Genomic DNA, 26,351 nt, shown 5'->3' on the forward strand with positions numbered 1-26,351 from the left:
TGATAGGTTAAGGAGAGGTGTGGGTTGATGTGTTTGATTTGAGAGAATATGGGTTATAGGGAGTAATGAAGGTAGGTTAGGGGAGGGTTTGGGTTGATGTGATTTTTTTAGAGAAAAAGTGATGGGTTGATGTGTGGGTAGATGAGGTTTAAAGAAAATTAATGGGGGTAGGTGATTGGATGAGAAAGGTGAGATGGGGTGATGACATGTGTTATATTTGATTATCAAGATGGTGATTGGTTGATGTAGGTAGTGGTTTGTGGATTAGGATTATGGGTAGGATGTGAATTGAATATGGATAAGGGTTAGTGGGTTTTTTAGTGTATTGGGCTTGGGTTATGAAATGGTTTTGGGTTATTGGATTGGGTAAGTTTATTTTAGATTGGATTTTTGAGGGTGGGTATGTTTTAGGTTTTAGGTGGTGTGGGATTGGATTTAGGTTAGGGGATAAGGTGAGAAATATATTTTGTGAGTGTTAAGGGTTTATGGGCCTTAGGCAGGCTTAGAATTTCTTCGAATTTGGAGCGGAGCGGTGAGGAGTAAGGAAGGTGGAGATTGTCCCAAGTCTCATTTTACATTTTTTTTAAAAAAAAAAAATCTTTTTAGGAAATTTTGAAATTATTTGATTGATCGAAACGCCACGTGTTGGCAAATCGGACTTTTTAGGCCCGTCTGAGAATTTTGTTAAAAATTGGGTATTTCTGGGATACAAAGACGGAGCGGTAGAATTGAAAAATTGTAGGGTAGGTCAAATCCCTTTGATGGGCCCACTAAACCATTAGGAGGTCTCAAGAGCCTCGATTCGATCAAAATGCCATATTTCGATTGATTTGGGCCTTTGAGGTCCGTTGGCAATTTTTATTAAAAAAAATCTGTATTTTTGAACCCTTTCGAGTAGGTGCCCGTTCAAATTGGGGTATCTACACCAATTATTAAGTCAAAGAGATCAAGATAAATGTTAAGCAAAATAGGGGATAGAACTCCCGCTTGGGGATTGCCTTGGCCTTTTGGGAATCCTCTGAATTCTAGGTTCAACACTTGGGCATCAAATATGCTACAAAGGATGGAGTACAATTTGGAATCTTCAATCTTTTCCTCCATTGTTGAAATTAGCAAGAACACTAGAATCAGCCTTTTTCTTTACGTGCAACACAAACCACTAATTTGGATTATTGATCTCTTTGCAGATGTACTTTAGCACAGAACGATGCCCCTTTTCGCTTCTGCAACCATGTGAAATCTTAGAAAAGTGAGGCCTATAGAGGTCGATCGAGGGAGAGATTGAGAGAGCGAATAAGAGAGAGATTGAGAGGTCGATTGAAGGAGCGACTGAGAGAGAGAGATAAGATCGAGAGGTCAATCGAGGGAGTGATTGAGAGAGAGTGGTTCGTTCTAATAGAATGAGACGGAAATTGGGATGTTTAAAACACGATTAAATCGGCTTTAATAGATAAAATGGTTTAATACCATTTTTAAATAGAAACGGCTTAATGCTGTTTTAAATATCTATTCCTATTTTGCAATTTTTTTGTAGTGTAGAGTGACCTTAACGGGAGACACACGGGGGACACTTAGACGTGGTGGCACGTGCATGTCTGTAGATGTGATTTACTCATACTCGGAGAAAACGCATCTAAGGGTATGCATGTGCCACCACGTCAAGATGTCCTTCGTGTGTCCTCACTGAAGTCACTCCAACATTAATCTTATGTGAACATTTTGGTGGGTGCCACAAGTAAATGGACGTCGAGAGCATTTATGGTGGGAGCGAGTAGCGCGCCCAAATATAAAAATCAGAAACAACCAAACAAATTCATTAACTACATTCAATTGTAACTAAGATGAAATGAATCGACAATGTTTTAAAAACCGGACCACTCAATGACCCGTTTGATTAGCCGGGCTAGTGATTATTCGTCCAACCCATAGGTGACAGACATACAATGAAATTTTATGGATTTTCCCAAACCAGACATCCTCAAGCTCTTCTTCATAGTTTCGAGATTTTTTATTTTATTTTTGGAATACTCTTCAACTTTGAAAAGTATTTTGGTGATTTTTTTAAATCTTTATAAGTATTTTTATGGTTCTTTTTCAACCTTAATGATTCAGTTTACTTCTTCAACCTTCAAACCTAACAAACTAGATAGGATTTTGATGATGGAATTCTGGATTAAAAATCTAGAAGTTTTTAACAAAGGCAAGATTGAAAACTATGGATTGAAGATGAGGTTCAATAGCTGAATTAGTTTTTTTTTTTTTTTTTTAACTATAAAGGTTGAAGAACTTGAAAATGACCCGTGGTCGTAAAAATGAAGGGTTTCTACAAGGGATTAAGTTGGGGTTGAAATCAAGGGATAGAGGAAGGATTAATTTCTTAACCTCCAACAATGTTTGAAACAGTTCGCCATCTGACTTTGTTACCCACAATCTATTAATAGAATATTCTTTTTATTGTATAATATTCTGCATCCAAGGGCTGAGCTAGGATATTGGCCATCCCATGGAACTGAATCGAACCAAATTGACCTTAGTTTGGTTTGAGTTGGTTTGATTCTACTGGCATTTCAGTTTGTTTCTGGTTCTTACTTAGTGGAACTGACTTATGTTGGTTTGATTCTGATTTACCCGGACTTTCATTTTTATCTACAACTACCATTGTTGTTAGCTTCGTTAACTGTATAAAACTGAAAATTTTGATCCTTATAGATCCAATACTTTCCTTAAACTTTCAATAGTAAATAAGCAATTCATGTAACAATAGAAATCTATATTTACACATGTCCATTTTCCATAACTATATATATAAAAAAAAATATGCATGAAAGCTACCTCTGCTTGTTTTTGTTCTTTTTCTTATTTTCCTTCGACTTGGAATTCTCCTTTTTGCTGCTGCTTTGGGCTCCTGTTGTAACATTGGCCTGTGAAGCGGCGGAGCAAGGATTTTGCTCATGTGGGGGCAACTAAGAGTAGAAAAAATTTTGTGAGGGACAATTAAGAGTGCAAAAAATAGTTGTGGGGGCAACTAATAGTGGAAAAAAATATTGTGCGGGCAATAGTTGTAAAGTTCTTTATCCGCCCCTAACATCTTTCGCAATAACACATTAGTCCATAGAATTTGAAAACTCTTGCCCCCACAGCCCCCACTCTAAATCCGCCTCTGAAGGCTCGCCCGTAGTATTTGCATCGTCTTTCAAGAATGTAGAATTTAACAAAGGTTGTAAGGTTGGCCTCCTCACCCCCCAACTTTCCAAGAAGTTGTTTAACTCTCGAATATTTTTTTTACCACTGAAAGATAAGAAAAACTCACAAATTTCAGAATATACATATTAACACAAAAATGGATCCAAGGAAATATTAATCTGTTGGGTTATTCAAAAGCTAAATGGATTTTAAATCATAGACATAACGGCTACAATGATTGTAACTTTGTGTATCGAAACTGACCTTGCACTCAAAGCAGTTGAGAGTTGTTTTAATTCATCAAGCATGCTTTTGGCTTTTCTAGCAATAAGAACACGGATGCATTCTGCCACCTTCATCTGCACGCATAACAAAACATCTTTAGATATGTTTCTGATTAAGAAAAGAGGAAAAAAAATGGCATAAAATGAACATTGCCCATACCTTAATGGGCGTTGGATGTGAAGTTTTTTGTGTCAGCAAACGTGTCCCAAATTTTTTCATATATCTTCGGCAAATCACTATCGTTATTGGGATCAACATTAGCGTCGTTAACTGTATAAATCTGAAAATTTTGATCGTAATATATTCAATACTTCCTTAAACTTCCAATAGTAAATAAGCAATTCATGTAACAATAGAAATCTATATTTACAAATGTCTATTTTCCACAACTACATATAAAAAAAATGCATGAAAGCTACCTCTGCTTGTTTTTGTTATTTTTCTTATTTTCCTCTGACTTGGAATTCTCCTTATTACTGCTGCTTTGGGCTCCTGTTGTAACAATGGCCTGTGAAGGCTCGCCAGTAGTATTTGCTTCATCTTTCGAGAACACAGAATCTAACAAAGGTTGTAAGGTTGGTCTCCTCACCCGCAACTTTCCAAGAAATTGTTTAACTCTTAAAATATATTTTTTACCACTGAAAGATAAGAAAAACTCACAAATTTCAGTATATGCATATTAACACAAAAATGGATCCAAAGAAATATTAATCTGTTGGGTTGTTCAAAAGCAAAATGGATTTTAAATCATAGACATAACGCTACAATGTCTGTAACTTTGTGTATTGAAACTGACCTTGCACTCAAAGCAGTTGAGAGTTTTTTTAATTGAAGCATGCTTTTGGCTTTTCTAGATAGGCTCCCATCTTCATTGCTAGAAGGGCTCTTTTGATTCAATTTGGTCATTATAGCAATAAGAACACTATCGCCATTTTCATTCTCATTTTCAACAACCTGACTTCCCGTCCCTACTAAATTTGAAGTAGGTGGAAGGTTATCATCTTTCCCTTTGCCAGTATTGCATGAAGGCAGATCCTCGGGACTTGAATTTTTGATTTCCAATTCAACAACATCTTCTTGGACATGGGTATCACCTAGATTCTTTGGGAACAGTATCCCCATTACATCCTCTTTGCATTGAATCATGTCAATGTCTATAACAAGAGCCCCGGGACATATAAATTGCTGACTACTATTTCTCGAATGTAGTATTACAAGAGGATTTTCAATTTGTAGAAGTGCTTCAGCAAGCACATTTACAAAGTAACGGTTTCTTCTGTTCCGAAGGATCTCACAAAACGCCCTAGGCAACTGTGAAATAATATCATTTCTACCCAGCAGCTTTGACAGCAAATCAAAATGCTTGCCAGAGTTCAAGCAAATTAAACTAACTAAAACAACCAACCTCAATGCCAGCAAAGGATAAAACTGCTTGGCAGCAATTTGAGATTTTTCAAGCCATTCACAAGTTTCCCTCCAATTGAAGAGATTTTGCTGTATTACACCAGCCATAAAATCATAATGTCCTCCTACAATTGTATGAATGTCAGTACCCGAAGAGATACACGGCTTTTTTGTCCAACTCTCACAAGCAAGTATTTCAATGAGAGAAGATTTCGTCGTGGAAAAGGACCCTTGGCAAGAACATACCAAGAACAAAAGACGTTCAACAAGATAAACATAAAAGAATGGCGATATATAATCAAATTCTTCACGCCAGTTGGCATTAAATGTTTCTCGCAAAGCTACTTGAAGGTTGTTGGCGAGAGGCACCTGTTGCGATCCCGAAATTAGGTGCTCTTTAAGCTGATCAATAAATAACTTCCATGAGGGGTTCCCATCAAAGCACTTTGCAATCATCTCATACATTTGATCAGTCAGCTTACCAGATACAAACAACGACATCACAACCCTTCCAATTCTCCCATACGTCAACTTGCCTTTTGAGTTGACATTCTCAATAATAACTTCTTCAAGCAGATCCCTATAAAGATCGGTTCCTCTCAGAGAAATCACATTCTCTGTAATTGTTTGTCTCCAGTCGAGAGGAAATACAATGTTCAAGAAGTTCCATTTACACGAGTCAAGGAATTTCTGCAGCTTCTGCAGTGCCCAAGCATGGATTTTCCTGTCCACTATCTTGGACACCAAAGTAATCTTTGCGACTTCAAATTTGTGAAGTATGATCATACCTTGGCAAAATAATGAGAAACAGTTCCGAATACAAAACGTATGAAAAGCTTCCAACTTCTCCAATACTTCCAAGCCAACCGAAAGTAATTCTGAAACCCAATAACTTCGAGCGGCAGAGACAAATTGGCCAACATCCATACCAATCAAGTTCCCATTCTTACGAAGTATTCGGTCATTGATTTCTTTCTTCCAATAGGCATCTTTCTTAAGCAACACGTAGATTGTAATCTTATTAAACTCTTGTTTCCGTACACCCAAGAAACCCAAACAGAACTCCCCATAAGACACATATTCTTGTCCATCGGATGTACCAAGACATTCGAGATATCCAAGTATGTTCATGATTTTCTCCCTCCATAAATTCCAGGAGTAAATAAGAGACTCCATAGAAACACTGTTATGAGTAATCATGTCGTCGGCATGCTTCAACGGATTCAGAATCACTTCATGTTCCCACTCATACTTTGAAGGATGTAACTGAAGATGCACGTCAAGTATTCTCCAAGAAGAGATAATTTCAGCTCGGATATTCTTAAGTCTCTTGGAGGTACTCAAACATTTTCCCAAGTTTAACAAGCTAATCTCTTGGTTTGACATTATGCTCGTCTCTGTACAAACAGACTCAAAGAAGACATCTGACGTGTCTTTAGCAATCATCTTGGCTTTCAAAAGAAGTTCTTCCTTATTCGTAAATTGCTTCAATGGCCAACCTTTGCTTCCGGTTGCCCAAAGAGAGTTGCAAAGAACATACAATAGAATCAGACTTGATGCATCATTGGAATGCCCACCCTTTCCTAGCATATCAGCCTCAAGAAGAAGATCACCTTTCAGCCTTGCAATGACGGCCGCTTCGAGAAAATTCCCCGATTCTATCTCCAACAACATGAGGTCATCGAGATAATTCCAAGTTCTCAAGAAAGTGCGAATGGAATCCATAGAATGGAAGGCCCGAACAAACTTCATCATAGTTGAGGTATCCTTCAACTCATGATAGTGAAGTGCATATCTCTCCATAAAAGCTTGCTCCATTTCTTTCAATTCTTTACTTCTTCCGACCATATCAACAGTTGAATCTGCATTACCTTTCCAGAATTTGATGAAGTTAAGACCCAAGTCAAAGAGTTTTCCCGTCGTGCAAACAGACAAGCATTTCGAGAAATAGTTTCCTTTCGCATATACTTCAGCAGCAAGAGACCAACATTCAGCAAAAGTATAACAGTCACCAGCTTCCTCTAACCTTGATTCCCCACATTTCTCCAAATAAATGGTACCTGTGTCAGTAACAAAAGAAATTAACACTATAATTAACCGACCCTACGATGGTTGCACGCTAGATTTTAAAAGTGAAAATATAAGTTACCCAGGGAGTGGTGGTCCATTGGGGCAGTATCTACGTTGGATATACATGTGTGGCAAACAAGGTTGAGGACCAAAGTACTACAGTTATACATAAAATATTTACTGAGATGTAGGGACCCATAACAAATGATAGTGTCTCGTATGTACAAACATTTAGTGGAAGATAATTCCTTTGAGTCAATGGATCTCAATGGTTACATAAGGATTCCTTTGATAATTCCTTTAGTCAATTCATGCATGCATTTAACTACAAATCTAAAAATACTTAGTTAGATAAAAAACTCAAAAGGCATTTGATCAGATTATGATACCACAATGCACATCACGTAGTGAAATCATATATGTTAACATCCATTGAAAACTGAATGTATTAAACAAAAAACGATATGATTAACAAATTACTTCCCAAAAAGATGGCAGAGGAACTCTCAGAGAGAGCACAGCAACCAAGATACAAAGGACACTTGTTTCTTAACATTAAATACAAGTTGCTACTAAAAAAGAATTACTTTAGTAATAGTTTCGTAAAGTTACGTGGGAAGAAGTTCATGCTTGTGTGGAAATGTTAAGTTCATCTTCAAACTTATCAGGTCAATAAAAAAGAAAAAAATGTAAATTTTCTTATGAGATCATTCTGCTGCATACTATATAAGAGCACTAAAATGAATGGTGTTGCAAATCTGCAAGTAATCAAACCATACTGAAACTCTCCAGCTACAGCTAAACTGAAACTTAAGGAAGTAGTCAAAATTTCAAGTTTTTAGGGACTTTTTTCTATATAAAAAGATCACTGAAACCCCGAAACATTAAATAGATGTCAAATAAAATATATGGAAAAACTATGAAGTATATTACTTAAAATTGTAGAGAGAAAATAGTCCAAACCTGCCCTTTTATATTCCTTTAACTCAATAAAACATTTAGCAGCGATCTCAGCCTTGCCAATTGATTCAAAAATATTTGCAGCCTCCGTAAGAGCAACACGAGCTGATTCAGAATTAGAACCATGCATATGATTGGCAGAAGCTCGAAGGCCAGCACCTCGTGCCCATTTCTCCCGGTACGAGTCTTCAGCTCTTTTAAAGCACAAAGTGGCCATCTCAAAGTTACCCTCATTGAATAACTGCCCAAAAGTTAAATAAGTGAGAGAAGCCATGAAATGACTCAAAATTTCTCAACCAAATATTGGCTCAAGTGATTAAATGATCCTAGTTCGAACCTTGATTCCACGTGAACTCCAATCCTCTTTGCTACTTGCAACTTGCATTGCCTGTGCCAGTGACTCATCAAGTAGTCTAACTTGGACAAGGCACAACTTCTTCCAATAATCAAACATAGGCTTTGAAAAATCCTTTGTATTCTCACAAATCCATAACCTTTGCCTTGTACGAGTTATAGCTACATACAATTGCTTCAGTTCAGAGCAGAGGATGTTGTGTTTGGCCTGATTAAATTTCGGAAATCTTGTTTCATTGGAGTCAAGCATGTCTTGCTCCTCCATATACCCATAGATAATTCTCCATTGATTTTTCAAAGGAGAGGTGCCAAAAAAATTGTACAACAATACATCCTGCCAAAATAACAAAAAGTAAGAGGACAAACAAACCAAAAAGAAAATTTATAATAATTGGTTAAACCATATAGCAGAAGAACTGAGGTAACACCTTAAAACATAATGCAAATGGTACTACAAGTAGTGGTCGAGTACATTTGTGTGCCATCATCCCTTGGATGGCCCATAATCTTAACTAACGGTGTGACATTTATGCATTTTAGCCGACCCAAAAGATGACATTAGATAGTTAAGATCAGTAATACATGTTCGGTTTGGGAAGCTAACTCGCAATTATATCACTTACTATAAGGAATAAACTTTCAATGAGAAATATCATTGACATGAAAAATCAACCATAGAACAGTTTACCTGAAACTCTAGGCCTTTGCACTCAACTATTGTTAAAACAATGGCTTGATTCCCAACATGGTCAGCAATTTCCTTCCTTGCACAATCATCACGTACTAAAATAACCTGCTCTGCTCCAAAACCAACCATCTTCCCACAAATGTTTCCACTATTACCAAATATTGTTATAATCGCATTTTCATCATTCCCAGATTCCAGTAGAACTGGAGCTTCACCATGGATGAGGCTTGTTTCCGGGCTTAAAACATCAACAGATAGTGGAAAGAAACGGTAAACCAAATCAATAACGCTCTGTGACAAGTTAATAACACCAGCATGGGTACGAAAGTTTTGGGTTAAATGGAAAATTTCTGAAACACATGGTTGACCCTTCTCTTTCATATTATCTTTACCATCACTTCCAAATTCTGAGAGGAATTCTTTGTAGAACAAAGATTTAATATTTTGGAATCTAAAATTAATCCCTCTAGCAATAGTTTTTGCTGTATCGCTCGAGAAAACAAAACCCTCATCAAAATTTCTGCAAACATATTTGAAAAGAGCAATCTGTCTCATGGTAAGATCCTGAACATCATCAATATAGACAAAGTTCATTTCCTCACCCATGTAGCTTCCACGTTTCAGTCGACGATGAAGGTCAATAACTAAATCTGCCAAATCAAAATCACCCTTCTCAAGCTTCTTCTTCTCATAATCCAAAAAAATATCATAAATTATTTCTGTTCTCTCCCTATCCAAATTGGATACCCGACCCTTAGAGAGTAAAAGATAATCCTCCTGGCTCAATTTCCCATCACAAATCTGACCATCTTTTAACCCACCTTTTATATGAGAAATTATCTGAGTAAAAACTGTTGAAGAATCAAGCTTCTTAGTTTTCTGGTTGTTGAAATGGGGCCAATAAGATGAATCAAACCGGTCATAAGTAACCTCTTTTGTTCTTATGAAAGCTTGTAAGGCAATTGAACTCGAAATTCCACTTTTTGCAAGAGAAAGTTTCCTTACATCATGAAATTGATCAAAGTACGAATTCTCCATACTTCCATCAAGCATCATCAAGAACTTTTGAAAAGTTATAACAAGTGGATAGGACTTCGGTGGAATATCAATGAAATGATCTGGGATATCCTTGAATTCAACGGTGTCATCAATCATATCAACTAAATTGTGTTCCCCCGAAAAATCACCCCCACAGGTAACGCTGTACAAAACAATGGATAAAACAAGAAATTAGTGAATATAAACTGAAAGGATTACTTGAACTCTAAATATAAACTTTCTAGATGATCTATGACAAATACAATGCAAAGCAATACCTTCCATAGAATAGTTAGTTCAAATGAGCCACCTTAATGCTAAGGAGTTTGAATATTAAAATAATTGTTACCCAAAAATAATAATAAAGAAAAAAAAAACGAAGAAAATATATTTAAATGATTATTTCAACCAGAACACAATTGATCTAGCCTATGGTAAACCATCCCCTTTTCTGGATTCCATTTTAGATCTAAAAAAAAAATTGACCTAATTGCACGGTCAACACAATCCAATGATAGATTGTTTTTCTTCTAAATGATTCACAATGTTACTTCTAATCATCCAAAAGAATGATTTTTTTTATAGGTAACACAGCTTTTAATAATATCAGTAACTTGGTGATAATCTAATAAATAAACTAAGGCCGTGCAAGTACACCAACTGTACACCTACGACATTATAGTTGTAAGAGAAAGGTTTGGGGAAACCTTGAAGGGATATAAACAATATTACACAATGTATGAGTATTTCTAGCCACCCCAATGTTTTTAGTCATATAGCTAATAACATAATTAAGATAAGAGAACTCTGCAGCAAATTAAAACAAAAACAGAAGTCTAAGTTAACATATGATAATTTTCTTTAAAAAAAAATTATATAGCTTGAAATATTTAAGTGATCTACAAACCTTTTAAAGTGAGAAATGTGGTTCTTGACAGTAGAACATAGTTTTGAGTTGACAGTGACAAACATTTGCCGTAAGACGGTCTGCTTAGTCTCTACATTGCTCTCTACAATCTCATTTCTCTTGAGAAAATGCATACCCGTGTCACTCTTAACTTCGCGGAATCCTTCCCAAGAAAGACAGTGCAGTTGTTCCTTTTGAATCAATTTCTTAGTTAAAACAGTTGTTTTCCCAGTCCCAGACCTTCCAAGGATAAAAGTACTTCTCGGAAAAAGAATTATCTCCAATTCTTGGTCTGTTACTTCAAATGGAAGATCGATCTGTCTTCCATCACGTCCAGAGAGTAAGTGGCCCACAAGACCAGATGATAAGGAGTAAAATTTCATTAGTAATAGATTCTTACTCACCTTTGAGTTCTCAATGTAACTTCTTCCATCAAATGTAATTGTACTTGAATCATTGTCAACCTCAGTTCTACTAGGGTTCTTAAATTGGATAATAGAGGTTGACCAAGTCACTGGTACTTCCAAGTCTCTGCACGCTCCAAAAAGAAAGGAATGGTCCACGAAACAACAACAAAGCCTTATACCAAAGATACTAAATCGAAATAGGAATGAGCAAGCCAATAAAACACTATCAAGGATTCGAATTTTCAGAGTAAGATTTTATGAAAAACTCAATTATTTGTTTTTCATTATAGAAAAGTCTAAAATTATAAAACATCTGGAGTTGAACGACAAACAAATGTTTGAAACATAAAACTGCAAAACACACAATTAAAAGAGGAAATATCACTTGTATAACAAGTATAAAAATATATTTACTAGTAAGCAATAATGTGAGGTAAGATAAAAAACATTGACCCTCCACTTCCCACCACTAAATTGGAATGCATGATGGGGACCACCTATCAGGTTTAAAGGTCCGTTGCGTTTAAAAATGCTCTGGCAAACATTCAGTTTTTTTTGACATAGAAGAACAAAACATTGCAAAATTTCAAATGTCTCACAATGTTTCACAAAATACATATGCATCAATGTGAAAAAAATGTGATTTTTTATTTTAAACACTTAAAAATTAATTTTATATATTATTTATGGACAAAACCTAAAATTTAATGTATAAAGTGAGTTTTTTTATTCCGTTTTCAATTTCAGAAAACTCAAAACAACGGAATGATATGAGATTTAAAATCTTGTCATATATTATTATCATTATTTCATTGGATTGATGATAACAAGGATAATTGGACATACCCTTCAATACGTTTCTCCTTGCAGCGGTTGACAAAATCATTAGTGCACATCCCAAAGATGTTATCCAAACGCTTAATTAGTTTTGGTATCTCCTCCAATGGTAAGATATCCCAAACCATCAACACTTGGGTGTACATTGATTGTTTCGCTATGTCAATTGTACAAATCAGATACAAGCCTTCAACCTTGAATTGTTTCACAAGCTGCAAGGAGCCTTCGCACACGGTGTCTACATTCCTCGTCCTTGGGCGCCAGCCACTTGACAGTCTTAGCAATACATCAATAACTTTCTTCTTTGTCTCAATTGACTTCAAACTTCCAAATTTTTTCCTAAAATCATCGCTGAAAAGAACCTGTTGATATAGAAAAAAAAAGGACAAAACCTCAAAATCTATATAAAAGATAGATCTACCAAATTATGGGCAGAAATTTGAACAAATCTAACTATTGAAACAAATGATAATGGTTTATTTAGAGAGCTGTCATTGGCATCCCAACTTTTACTTATTACACACCAATTAAAAATATAAAATAATAAATGAATGCTTGAGAATAAGTAAATAAGCTCTCTCATTTTTATTTTTTTTTTTATTTTTTTTTAAGATTTCTATTTTTAGGTTTTGGATTTTATATGGACATAATCCTAATTGTAAACAACTTCTGAAATTGTTTGAATGAATGTTATAATGTTTTGTAATGTTGAGATAATAAGTTAGAGCCAAATCTTTATAATGCTTGAATAGTGTGTTTTAATCTTTAATTGTGGTGTGATAAATAATTTAAGAAATTGGGGTGTAATAGGTAAAAGTTGGGGTGCCAATAGTAGCTCTCTAACAATAATATGCAATTTACCTTCCACCTTTCACTTTTGAAAAATATGCTATCTCCCTTAAGTAAGTCATCCAATTGATCAAGCTCTTTCTTGACATCCAATATTGCTTTAGCCAAGTCCTTATCTTCATCGGCGTTAAAGAAGCACTTACGATTCTTTGCATCTCTGACCAATTCTGCCCAAACAGACTCGCCGTTTACCAAAGTTTTTTCTTTTCCCAAAATCCAAAGGCATCGTCTACAAAGGCAACAAACATGTATTTAAGAAAGACAGAGTCACCGTATTCACTATAAATAAAGGTGGGAAAATAAGAAGCGTAAACAATCTGTACTTGGCCCTTGTCAAAGCAACGTTAGTGCGCTGTGGACTGCATAGGAAACCAATTGATCCACCATTATTAGATCTAACAGTGGAGATTATAATGATGTCTTCCTCACCACCCTGGAACCCATCAATGGACTTAACCCTTATAGAAAAGTCATCGAGCTTTTCATACTTTTTTCCAAGTTTCTTTTGAATTGCGGCAACTTGAGCAGCATAAGGAGATACTATGCCAATGCTAAGCTTTGATTTTGAGCCATTCCATTCTGCAACAATAAAAGCTAATTACGTAAAACTGTCATGGATTAACTGAAGAAATCAAGAATCATAACAGAAAACAATGGCAATTAAATGATAAAAGGTTATTTTAGTTATTTAGAGAACAGACTAACTGGATTATAGGTGTGGATTGTAATTTTATTTATCTTGATGAAAATAACCTTAATAACATTAATATTAAATGCAACTGAGGAGGCATTTTGGTCTTCCAAATTTTGGTGTCAACAAACACTTATTCGGTGAGAACATGTTATTGATGCAGTTCAATTCAAAGATGGGCTCAATAAATTAAGCAAACCTATGCAGATTATCTCCTTTACGTTAGAAGATTTATAAGTAAATACAAAATTAAAAGGAATGCCACATGAGGTAATAAACTAAGACAACCATGGTTTGTCTAGTTATCATAAATAATAATATTTTGCAACAAGATCTGTTAATATATTATTTCCAAACTTTCCTAACAAAACAATTAAGAAAATTGCTCGGAGTTAGTTACTAGTCAATAGTACAATGCCAATTAGAGAAATTCTAAGCTTGTTTAAAGTCCGTGAATGTTGATTCCATGATCTGGGTTCAAAACCCACCTTCACCTCCTAATTATTGAAACACACAAAAAACAAAAAAATGGTCATCCTATTTTTGAAAGGATACTAAGGAGGGAGAGGAGGAAAAAGATAGGGAAAATCAGATGACTTTTATGAATAATTCACCCATTTAAGTCACAATAAACATACCTTGAAAAAGTTTCCACACTATTTTCATTACAACAGCTACTTCCACCATGTTTTTTCGGCTATGTCCAACACAATCCAATACCTCTTTTCCATCAACAATATTTATGAAGGAATAGGGACCATACATAGGCCCAGGAAGATATTTTCTTTCATAACTTTGACTCCGAACATTAGGTGCATCCAAGATCTTGTTGTGATAAAACTTAGCATTTGGGAATGAACTTATTTTAGGATGCATTCTATACTGCATATCAAGAAGAAGCTTTTGATGTCCCAGTAAACTCAACCTTTCAAATAGACTTCTTCCAAAGCCAGCTTCATCAGATATCTAATCAAAGAAAGATAAAGAACATCATCTATTAACATTAAAATGGAGAGATAATTTTAACGTGTCCATCAGAAAAAGAAAAAAAAAAAATCTATTGGGAGGGATAATTTATACCTTGCTCGATACCATCGGGGGTAGTTGACACTCGTCGCCAAATAGAATGGCATGCCGTATACCCGTATGTTGTAAGGGAATCGCTGATTCACATTCTTTTAATTGGGCAGCTTCATCAATAACCAACAAGTCCAATGGTTCAATTTTCACATTATGCAGCTTAAATGAGCTAGAAGCGGTACAGAAAATGAGAGAAGCAGCTTGGAAACAAAACTCCCTAACTGAATATACATTCGTATAATTGGGAAGTTTAAGATCATCAAGAGAATGAGAAAGAGATCTTAGAACATAGAGGCATTCCATTCTGGTCTTGTAAAGTATAGTTGAAGCACAACATTTAACCAATTCACATTCATTCTCTATTATTATTTTAAGTGCAAAGAGTTCCTCTAGTTCTTTGTTAACCACATCATCTCGAAACAAAATACTTTGGAAATATTCAAGCTCACTTAGAAGAGAATCCATGTTTTGTACATTGGATTTCAAAATGAATCGTACGGGTAGATGGGTGCATAGAATTCTGACACACTTTCTTAGTGATGATAAGAGAGTACTAAACCTTTTTCTAGTGAACTCAAGAAATGAAATTTCAACAACCTCGCTAGTTTCATTTTCCTTTCCAATTTCAATTTCACTCTTGTCAATTTCATTCTTTTTTCTTGATTTGTTCTCTAGATGTATATGATACTGAGAAACACTATCTTCAAGAAAATCTATCATTGATGTAAAACATGCCTTCCAACCCGTCATTGGAACAAAGCACTCTATAAGTCTTTTCACACGATAATCCAAAAATATCTCCTTGAGATCACCACCCACTTTCAATCGCTCATTATTCCCAAATAAAAGCATATCGCCCAACGAGAAATCCTTACAACGGTCCGACTCATAGGACTCTTTAACAAGATCAAGGACACGTGTGGCCACTTCTGTGATTGCAATATTCGTTGGGGCACATGCAAGAGTTCTAAAATTTGTTTCTAAGAGCGTCCACAGCAATGTACTAACAGTTTTCGTTTTTCCCGTCCCGGGTGGACCCCAAACAAGCTTAACGGTAGACTTGTGGTTGCACTGTACTGTAGAAATCGAATCTAGTACTGCGGCCCTTTGAGACTCGTTCAACATGGAGGATAATCTCGCATCAAATATTTTGGCCCAAGTGACATTAATTTGTAACGAAGAACAGATATCACAGATTTCCTCATCCTGCAATACCATTAATAATCATATAAATCATTTTCTACACAGTTTCACTAAGATTTTAGATAATTGATTAGATAAAAAAAAATTCTTTGGCCATAGATAATAATTTTTAGAAAAGACTTTGATGATGACGACTACAATGATGATGATAGGCTTCTAATCGTAGTGAAAAAAATCCATAATTAAAAAAAAAAAAACAATTAAATCATGATTTTCTTCAAAAAAATAACAAAGCTTTTTGAAAAACTATGATTTTTCAAAAAATCATGATTAAGCATGATTTAATTTTTTGAAAAAATCACCAATTATATTTTCTTTAGAAATTTTTAAGTGTTATTTTATCATTTAATATATGAAAGAACCTCTAAGCGAAGCAAGACCAAGTTCACGTTGCTTACCCTAGAATTGGCGCGCAAAACCTCCTTTATAACCTTCACATTTCCTAACATATGTAACGCCTTCCATATCCTATTGTTTGTTGTTATATTTTTAAGAAAAACTGCAAAAAGAGATTTCCTCATGCCCTTTTCAACTTCAATGGCGTTTGAAGTTCTGACTTTAAAATATGTCGACGTGTTGTCATCCTCAGAAACTTTAGAATCAGTTGTCGTACGCTCAACTTCTGGAACGTTAGTGATTGAAGCAAAAGTCAATGTCCGCCCATAACGCTCTAAATCCGAAGCACTTTCGGGAACGGCGTCTGATAAAATGAAAATATCTCCGGGTAATGGTTTGTGTGGTTCCTTGCGGCCAGCACCGGACCTGTTCTTCCAAGAATCAACTTTAACGTCATATAAGAGTGACCCATATGGCTTAGACTCGTTTACGGAGACTATTTCAGCACAAGGTGCTTTGGAAATAATCTCCAAACTTGAATACAACTCGGCACGGGTGTCTTCTATTAAGGGAAAAATATATGACCCAAGGAAATGCGTTACTGATTGAAAAGATTCTGGAATGCTTTCCACCTACAAAGAACAAGAAAATATTCAACCGAAGACAAAATTTAGCAAAAGAAACCAAAAGGAGATAAAAGATTAACAGAAATTTAGACAAAAGGAGACAATCTACCAGAAATCCTACTTGAAAATGTGAATAATAGCCATAAGATAAGTATAGAAAAGAAAAAGATTAACATGTGAAGTGAACAAGGGAAGACAATTGTATAAAATGAACAAATAGAGATAGAAATGGAAAATAAATAGAAAACCAAGTGGAGAGGTTTAGAAAAGGCATAAAAGACATTCAATTAGCCGACAACTAATCTTTGGGATAAGGATTTGATGATGATGACACAATAATCATTCAGTTTAAGATCAATTGAGGATCATGGGTATTTGATGATGATGAATTGAGACCCAATTTAGTTACTCAAATGCAAGTTGTTGGAACAGAGTACCCATGCAGCAGAACAAGAACAGAGTACTACAGGGATATCCACATTGCTAATAACAATGGCAGCAATAAAAGGAATTTTCCTTAATAGGTGCAATTTAAAGGGACTTTCACAAAAGTGAAGAACAACAACAAAAATATATATACATATATATAACTAGGCCTACCAAGCCCAACGCACATTTTCAAGACCCAAGAGTTGAAAACCAGTTAAACATGAAATATTACTTAAAAAACACTAAAATCTCTATCTGAAATTCTCAAAATACAAAGCTATTAAACAGATAAAAATGTATGTAAACTTGACTACTTGAGTAAGAGAGAAACCTTATATTTGTAAAGATCTTCATTGAGTATATCATTCAAGGTCCACTTGAAAACCACACTAATCAAATCACCTTCATCAGATTTTCTCTTATTAGTAGTAGAAGAAGAAGAAGAAGCCATTTCTATCCTCAAACCTTCTTCTTTGACTTAGTTTCTGTAACAAAATCAAACAAACCAGTTTTTTAAAATCTCTCAAACTCTCTTTCATGGAAATTTTATATTTATGAGAGAAATGGTTTTTAGAGTACGAGAGAAGAGATTTCTTAGCTACAAAGAAATCAAAGAATATAGAAAAGAGAATACCTAGGAATCTCCCAACTCTCATATTCTCTCTCATCACTTCTATACTTTTCTATATGAGAGAGACTTCCATCTTTGCTTCACTAAAAGCCATTCCAAAGCAGAGAGCTCATTACTACGTAGTAATCTAGGGACTAGTAGGGAATATGTGTAATACATGGAGGGCAAAACTGGAAAGAGTGGCAGCGCTTATAATGAGGCCGTACTAATGTGTATATATATATATATATATATATATATATGGGTCCTTTTCAGCAACAAACATTTTGGCAAAACATTTTTCAAAACATGGGTTAGAGGTTTTGGAATGGGCTGATTTTTGGTGAGGATGATCTCTACGGTGAGGAGATCATCCTCACCAAAAATCAGCTCATTCCAAAACTTCTAGTCCCATGTTTACAAGTTGAAAATTCGTGAACCGTCCATTTTTTGTAAACCATTTTTGATGGGTTAGAAGTTTTGGAATGGGCTGATTTTTGGTGATGATGATCTCCTCACCGTAGAGATCATCCTCAACAAAAATCAGCCCATTCCAAAACCTCTAACTCATATTTTGAAAAATGTTTTGCCAAAATGTTTGTCAAAATGTTTGTTGCTGAACATTTCCCTATATATATATATAGAGTTGCGTTATTACGACCCCCTTTGCGACCCCCTTTGCGACACACCTTTTTGTCTTATATGGGCAAAAATGTTTGGAATGGGCTGATTTTTTGTGAGGATGATCTCTATGGTGAGGGGATCATCCTGGCAAAAAATCAGCCCATTCCAAAACTTCTAGACCGTCCGATTTTAGTTGAAAAATTATAGACCGTCCAATTTTTGTAAATCAATTTTGATGGGGTTAGAAGTTTTGGAATGGGATGATTTTTTGCCAGGATGATCCCCTCACCATAGAGATCATCCTCACAAAAAATCAGCTCATTCCAAACATTTTTGCCCATATAAGACAAAATGGTGTGTCGCAAAGGGGGTCGCAAAGGGGGTCGTAATAACGTGACCCATATATATATATATATATATATATATGGGTGGCGTTCAAGGGCAAACTTTTTAGCAAACTTTTTGGCAAAACATTTTTCAAAACATGGGTTAGAGGTTTTGGAATGGGCTGATTTTTGGTGAGGATGATCTCTACGGTGAGCAGATCATCCTCACCAAAAATCAGCCTATTCCAAAACTTCTAACCCATGTTTACCAGTTGAAAAATCGTAGATCGTCCATTTTTTGTAAACTATTTTTGATGGTGTTAGAAGTTTTGGAATGAGCTGATTTTTGGTGAGGATGCGTAGAGATCATCCTCACCAAAAATCAGCCCATTCCAAAACTTCTAACTCTTGTTTTGAAAAATGTTTTGCCAAAAAGTTTGCTAAAAAGTTTGCCATTGAACGCCCCCCTATATATATATATATATATATAAGTCCCGTTCAGCAACAAACATTTTGGCAAAACATTTTTCAAAACATGGGTTAGAGGTTTTAGAATGGGCTGATTTTTTGTGAGAATGATTTCTATGGTGAGGAGATCATCCTCACCAAAAATCAGCCAATTCCAAAACTTCTAGCCCCAGTTTACACGTTGAAAAATCGTGGACCGTCCATTTTTTGTAAACCATTTTTGATGGGGTTAGAAATTTTGGAATGAGCTGATTTTTGGTGAGGATGATCTTCTCACCATAAAGATCATCCTCACCAAAAATCAATCCATTCCAAAACTTCTAACCCATGTAAGACAAAACACATTTGTTAAAGTGTAGGGTGGGGAATAGGACCCTATATATATATATATATATATATATCAAGATCTAAGGGAAATATGAAAAAACATATATAAAAACAATATAACATTAATAAATTTTCAAAATATGGGTTAGAAGTTTCGAATTGAATTGAATTTTTGTGAGGATGATCTCTATGGTGGGAAGATCATCTGAAAAAAAAATTAGTCCAATCTGAAACTTCTAACCCTATAAAAAGTGATTTAGAATGTGGACCGTCGATTTTTTGTCAATTTTTATCAATAATTTGTAAGTCACTTTTGATGGATTTAGAAGTTTTAGATTGAACTGATTTTTTGTGAGGATGATCTTCTGATCATAGTGACCATCCTCGCAAAAAATCAACTCAATCCAAAACCTCTAACTCATACTTTGAAAAACCATTATTTTTACATATGTTTTTTCATATGTCCCTTGAACCACCCCCATATATATATATATATATATATATATATATATATAGGGTCCCGTTCGGCACCCTAAGTTTTACCACACACTTTAACAAATGCGTTTTGTCTTACATGGGTTAGAAGTTTCGGAATGAGCTGATTTTTGGTGAGGATGATCTCTATGGTGAGGAGATCATCTTCACCAAAAATCAGCTCATTCCAAAACTTCTAACCCCATCAAAAATGATTTACAAAAAATGGACGGTCCATAATTTTTCAACTTGTAAACATAGGGCTAAACATTTCGGAATGGGCTGATTTTTGGGGAGGATGATCTTCTAATCATAGAGATCATCTTCACCAAAATTCAGCCCATTCTAAAACTTCTAACCCATGTAGGACAAAAAACGTTTGTTAAAGTGTGTGGTAAAACTTAGGGTGCTGAACATTTCCCATATATATATATATATAGGGTAGTGTTCAATGGCTAACTTTTTGGTAAAACATTTTTCAATACATGAGTTAGAAGTTTTTGGAATGGGCTGGTTTTTGGTAGGATGATCTCTACGGTGAGGAAATCATACTCACCAAAAATCAGCCCATTCCAAAACTTCTAACTCATGTTTTGAAAAATGTTTTGCCAAAAAGTTAGCCATTGAACGGAACCCTTATATATATATATATATATATATATATATGGAGCGGTTCGGCAACCTTAAAGTTTGCCAAATATTTTTTGTAAATCACTTTTGATAGGGTTAGAAGTTTTGGAATATGCTGATTTTTTGTGAGGATGATCTCTACGATGAAGAGATCATCCTCACCAAAAATCAGCTCATTTTGAAACTTCTAACCCTAGTTTACAAGTTGAAGAATCGTGGACCGTCCAATTTTTGTAAATCACTTTTGATGGGGTTAGAAGTTTTGGAATGAGCTGATTTTTTGTGAGGATGATCTCTATGATGAGATCATCCTCACAAAAAATCAGCTCATTCCAAAACTTCTAACCCATGTTTTGAAAAATGTTTGGCAAGATGTTTGTCAAACTTTAGGGCTGCTGAACCGCCCCCATATATATATATATAATCAATAGAGGTTATTTTGGGTAGTTTATTATGATCCTAAGGAGAACGATATTTTTAAATCCAAATCGTTGATGATCTTGTAACAAAGACGCTTCAATAAAAGGTAAAAGATAGAATAGTGTGGATGACAACTACGAATGGAAAGTTCACGTTGAGCTCAGCTTGGAATACCATTAGACTTAAGAATCTGGAAGTTACGTGATCCAAAGTAATATGGAGTAAAAAGAAGATTCCTCTTCATTCTTTTATAATTTGGATGGCGTTGAACAAAAGCTTGCTAACTACAGAAACCTAAAGGAAACAAAGTGTGATGATGGTGTCTAGATGTGCATTGTGCAGTATGAATGTTGAAGAGAATGATCATTTATTCTTCAATTGTGTGTACAATAGAAATTGCTGGAAATCAGTATTGTTGTGAGTTGCAATTGATAGATGTATAGTGGGGAGTTTAGAAGAGGAATGAGAGTTCATTGGAAATCATTCAATAATGCTTATTCTTAGTATTATGTTTTGTGCTACGATTTATCATATTTGATGGGAGCGTAAACTTAAAGACACTCAAACGAAAAATGGTGAAATTCTGTGAGTGTGTCAAAGTTGGGGTTGTAATGCAATTTTTAGAGCAAAGGAGAATTCAATTTTTAGATGGCGCCCTCCTCGTATGAAAATTATCAAACTAAATAAGATGATTCCTTGTCAGGATTTGGACGCTTCGTAATCCAATAATAGGGGTATAATGGATAGTCTTCTACGTGGGACCCATTAACAGTAATAGGGGTATAATGGATCGGGTCATAAATGTTCCGATCCTTAATGAGCTTAAAGTATCCATAACTCAAGCCCAGCCCTGTTTATTGTTGGGCCACGCCTAATGAAATATATTTTGTATATAAGCCAGACCTGACCCGCAAATTTCTTCATATATAATATATAGTATTCAATATAAATATATTATTATAAATAAAAATTAAATCATATAGGTTATTAAACTGGGCAGTCGAATGGGCCTAATTACATAATTCGAACCCAATTCACAATAAGCCGAGCCAAAGCCTGATCCAGTGACAGCTCTACTCAAGCGATCGAGTTGGATATATGTATTTTCAAAAATTACCGAATCAATCATATGCCATTGAGTTGAATATAGGTTCACAGAAAGGATAAATAAATAATTAGAAAAAGTTATAGTACAATATATGAGAGCTACTATTCTCATACCAAATTTTACTAATGCCACACCAATTTATATATAAATCACAAAAAAAAAAGAAGAAAAAATTGCACATATTTGATGTGGTGTTGGTACAAATTGGTGTGGCAATTGCAACTCTCATTTTCTAATCCTAGACTTTGTGTGGACCCAAAGAGTTCACATTCTTGGGTCGTCTTCTTTATACTTTTAGAAAGAAAAGATGTCTTTACTCTTAAGATTACTTCTCACTCAAATCTGATCCACCTTTGCCATATACGTGGCTCACCTTTGCCCTATTTCGGAGCTTTTTTTAAGAAAAAGTAAAAAAATAAATATAATATAAAAAAAAAAAAAGGAAGAAAAACCTTTAAAGGACAATTGTTAGAATAAAAAGGTTGTAAGAGAGAAGAAAAAGAAGGACCTGAGATTGCAAATGCACGAAGAAAGGAAACACTTTTGATGAAGACCTCTGTATTTGTTCTTTAGAATGGAACCTATATATATTTTTGCTTAGTTATTCTCTCTCTCATATCGAGGCGATGTATCGTGGAATAAAAATTAATTGGCATTAAAATGACTTAAATAAATATAATTTATAATAATTTAGATATTACTCCTTTAGATTTTGGTATATATTTGAGACACTCTTGTATTTTGGTAACATATGGTGACGATGGGACCCATTTTGGTTGGTGAATAAATACACGCGTTTACGTATCCAATGTGTTTTAAACTCCAACCAAAATGTACGTGCTATGTAAATACCATTCCTTCTCTATAGGAACGGGATAGAGATTTATTAGTATAAAAATTCTATGCTGAGCTGATGAATCCTTAGCATGACTCGACCTGTATTGAAAAGAGTGGTTAGTGCAATAAAATTTTGAGAGAAAATTTCTCAGCATCTAAATGTTTGAATTTTACTTGGTCTTAATACACGTGGCATCATGCTATTGGTTCATTAGCTTAGCACAAAATTTTCATAACAAAAAATCTTTGCTCTTACTTGATCCTATTCTAAAAGAAAATGGGTAAGGGTTCAATGCATGTCCACGTGTCATGTTTGTGGACACGAGATTTTCGCTTTCGAATATCTCAACCACTTTGGGGTTTGGAGTCACCACCATTCTTTTTAAAAAGGATGTGAATGGTTACCCGTAGTGTACCTTTTGAAAAATCATTTTTTTTTTTTACATTTAATGAGTCTCTTACAGATAAGGCTCATTGGTCCAACCTTTGATCTAGATAAGGGGGTCCATGTTAGGGAATAAGGAATGTGTTAAGCACCTTATTTCCTCTATCGTTAGTGATAACATCGGATTCGGTCTATTTTAAAATAAACAAAAAAGAGAAGAAAATAAGAAAGAACTGATATGCGCCCTCGAGTGTGAGGGACTTTAATGTGGGTTTAAATCATTGAGGGCACCCTCATTGAAAAATGGGCTCTTTGATGACTCAAACCTTTTGTGGTGTGTGCATTGGTGTAGAAAGGGGGAGAAGTAGAATATGGGAATTAGAGAAGAGAGAAAGGGGAGAAAGATAATGTTTCCCTTTTTGTCCAAGACTCACCTTGATTTTGTTGATCTTCAAGAGATGTGCTTCATTAATTTTTCTTGATTTACTTGAGAAATTAAAGAGTTGAGAGTTGAGGTAAATGGTGAGTTGTGAGTATTGAGAGAGAGTGATTTTTTTACTCTTGAGAGTTCAAGCATTATATGGTATGAGTTGAGAGTGATGGGGGTTTTAGAGGAATTTGGAGGTTATTTTAAGGGTAAGTTAGGATGAAATGGTGAAAATGAGTAAAATGATTTGAGATTTGTGAGAGGGGGTGTGTAAATTGAGGGTGATAGATGGGTATTTGCCTAAGGAGATTGAAATGAATCATTTGTGACCCAAATGAGTTGGATCTTTCAACTGATTTGGGTTGAATGTTAGGTGAAATGAAATGAATGACGTTTGATTGAGAGAATGAATGTGTAAGATAGTGGTTGATTAATTAAGTGTTTGATGAGTTGAGGGGAGTATATTTTGATTAAAAGAATGGATTGTATAAAAAGGTAATTTATTAAATTTTTGAGAGGGTGAAGGTGGTGGTGAGATGTGTCAAAAGGGGGGAGGGTGTGGAGCTGGAGTATTAGATGAGTTGATTGGAGAGAAGAAATGTTTGATTAAAGAGGATGAATGTGAGTTTGACTTGTGAGAATGCATTTGTAGGGAATGATGATGGTAAGTTAGAGAAGGATGATGTATTGATATGATTTTTAGAGAAAATGTGATGGGGGTAGATGATTTTTCAAAGAAAAGAAGATTGAGGTAAGTTGTTGGATGAGGGAGATGAGTTGAAGTAGTGACACGTGTCCTACCTTGATGATCTTAGTTGATTGGTTGTGATGTTGGGTTTGGGTAGTGGATTGGATGAGCATAGTATTAGGTTGAGAAGTCAATGGGCTTAGGTTTGAGTAGAATGATTGGTCTCGGATAGGATAATGTTGGGTTGAATTGATTTGGATTAAGGTAGGGATGGATTGAGAATTGGACTTGGGTAGATTGGTTGGGCTTCGATTGTTGGGTTTTGAAATCAATGGGTTTAGGTAATAGGTTGGGCTTGGGTATAGTAATGTATAGTGGGTAGTGGATTGAATAATTATGATGATGGGTTGAGAAGATTAAAGGTGGGGTGAGATAGGTTCGGGTCCATAGGTCATGTGGGAAGGGCTTTGGAGCATTTATTGAAAGAAAAAAATGATTTTTTTTTTTTAAGGTTTGGGTTTTGAGGCTCATTCTGATTTTAATAGATTTTGGACACTTTGCATCGAGGGTCTAGTCAAATTTGAGTGTCTACAATGCTTATAATGCATTACATAATACTCGTAAGAATAATGATCTACTTAGGGCTACAACTTGGGCGGGTTGGATGGTCAACTCATGTTCAACCCAAGTTGTAGAACTCTCAACACAAGCTCAACTCATGGGTGGGTCTAATTTCGTTTTGATCAACACATAAATTTTATTTTATATCTTAAAAAAAAAAAAATACTAGTAAATAAATTTGTGTGCAACCTCCAAATTCATTAATTTTTATATTATAATTTGTTTCCCTTAATTTTACAAATATATTTAAGAAAAGAAAACAAATATTTAAAAAAAATTATATTTAAATATATAACATTGAGTTCGGGTTAAGTTGGGTTGCTCGGAACCTCAACCTAAATTCAATTCGAGTTGATATTTCCTAGCCCAAGCTCAACTCATGTTTCATATAATCCAACCTAGGCTCGTCCATCAATCGAGTTGCGTTCGGGTTAGCCCATGCAAGTTGCAACCCTAGATCTACCTTCAACTAGTGTTGGACTCCAACACTGTACTAACATAGAGGTGCACACATAATCATATATTTTCACTCGTATGTCTAGGAAATCATTTATCAAGTCTATGTGCACCTCCATGGCACAGTGTCTTATGAAGTCATTGCATCATTTTCTCGTACTTTTAACTTTAAAGGCCTTATGTACTAGCAAATATTACCTGTGTTTTAAAAATCGAACCGAACCCATAGTTCAACCAGATCCAATTGGATTTTCTATAAAAATCTATCTGATTTTTAATGAATCGTTACTTATGCAAGAACCATTAGTTGTTTAAAAACCGATGGTTCAACCGTTCAAACCGTTGGTTTCTAAGAATCAGTTCTTGTACAATTTCTAATGATGCTCTCTCTTGCAAAATTAGAAAATCTGGGGAATTCAATCCGTTATTTACTTGTTTTAGATTTTTAGCACCAAATAAATATAGAAACCTACTATAACTAAAATTCTCTCTTTTGCAAAATTATAAAATCCAAAACAATTTGCATGTTCTTTACTAGTTTTAGATTTTTGGTACCAAATAAAATCTATAAATCTACTAAATCACTTATTCTTTTTAAGGATA

At 35.0% G+C, this 26,351-nt stretch overlaps 1 protein-coding gene across 1 annotated transcript; it reads right to left on the minus strand.

Annotated features, from left to right (window-relative positions):
- Positions 1-2,708: 2,708 nt before the first annotated feature.
- LOC147397930 (uncharacterized) lies at positions 2,709-18,120 on the minus strand. Its single transcript, XM_086447015.1, has 18 exons — positions 17,982-18,120; positions 17,679-17,832; positions 16,355-16,924; positions 14,754-15,959; positions 14,312-14,639; positions 13,306-13,561; positions 12,995-13,211; positions 12,143-12,495; positions 11,294-11,420; positions 10,890-11,206; positions 8,945-10,145; positions 8,240-8,590; positions 7,906-8,143; positions 4,265-6,932; positions 3,888-4,106; positions 3,628-3,748; positions 3,448-3,542; positions 2,709-3,288 (listed from the first exon to the last, which is right to left on the minus strand). The coding sequence occupies exons 2-18, from the start codon at positions 17,796-17,798 to the stop codon at positions 3,105-3,107; spliced, it is 8,571 nt and encodes a 2,856-aa protein (XP_086303141.1). The 5' UTR covers positions 17,799-17,832; positions 17,982-18,120; the 3' UTR covers positions 2,709-3,104.
- Between the last annotated feature and the right edge of the window lie 8,231 nt (positions 18,121-26,351).

This window comes from Akebia trifoliata, chromosome 7, assembly GCF_017979445.1.
Source record: "Akebia trifoliata isolate Shusen 1 chromosome 7, ASM1797944v1, whole genome shotgun sequence".
Taxonomy (NCBI): Eukaryota; Viridiplantae; Streptophyta; class Magnoliopsida; order Ranunculales; family Lardizabalaceae; genus Akebia; species Akebia trifoliata.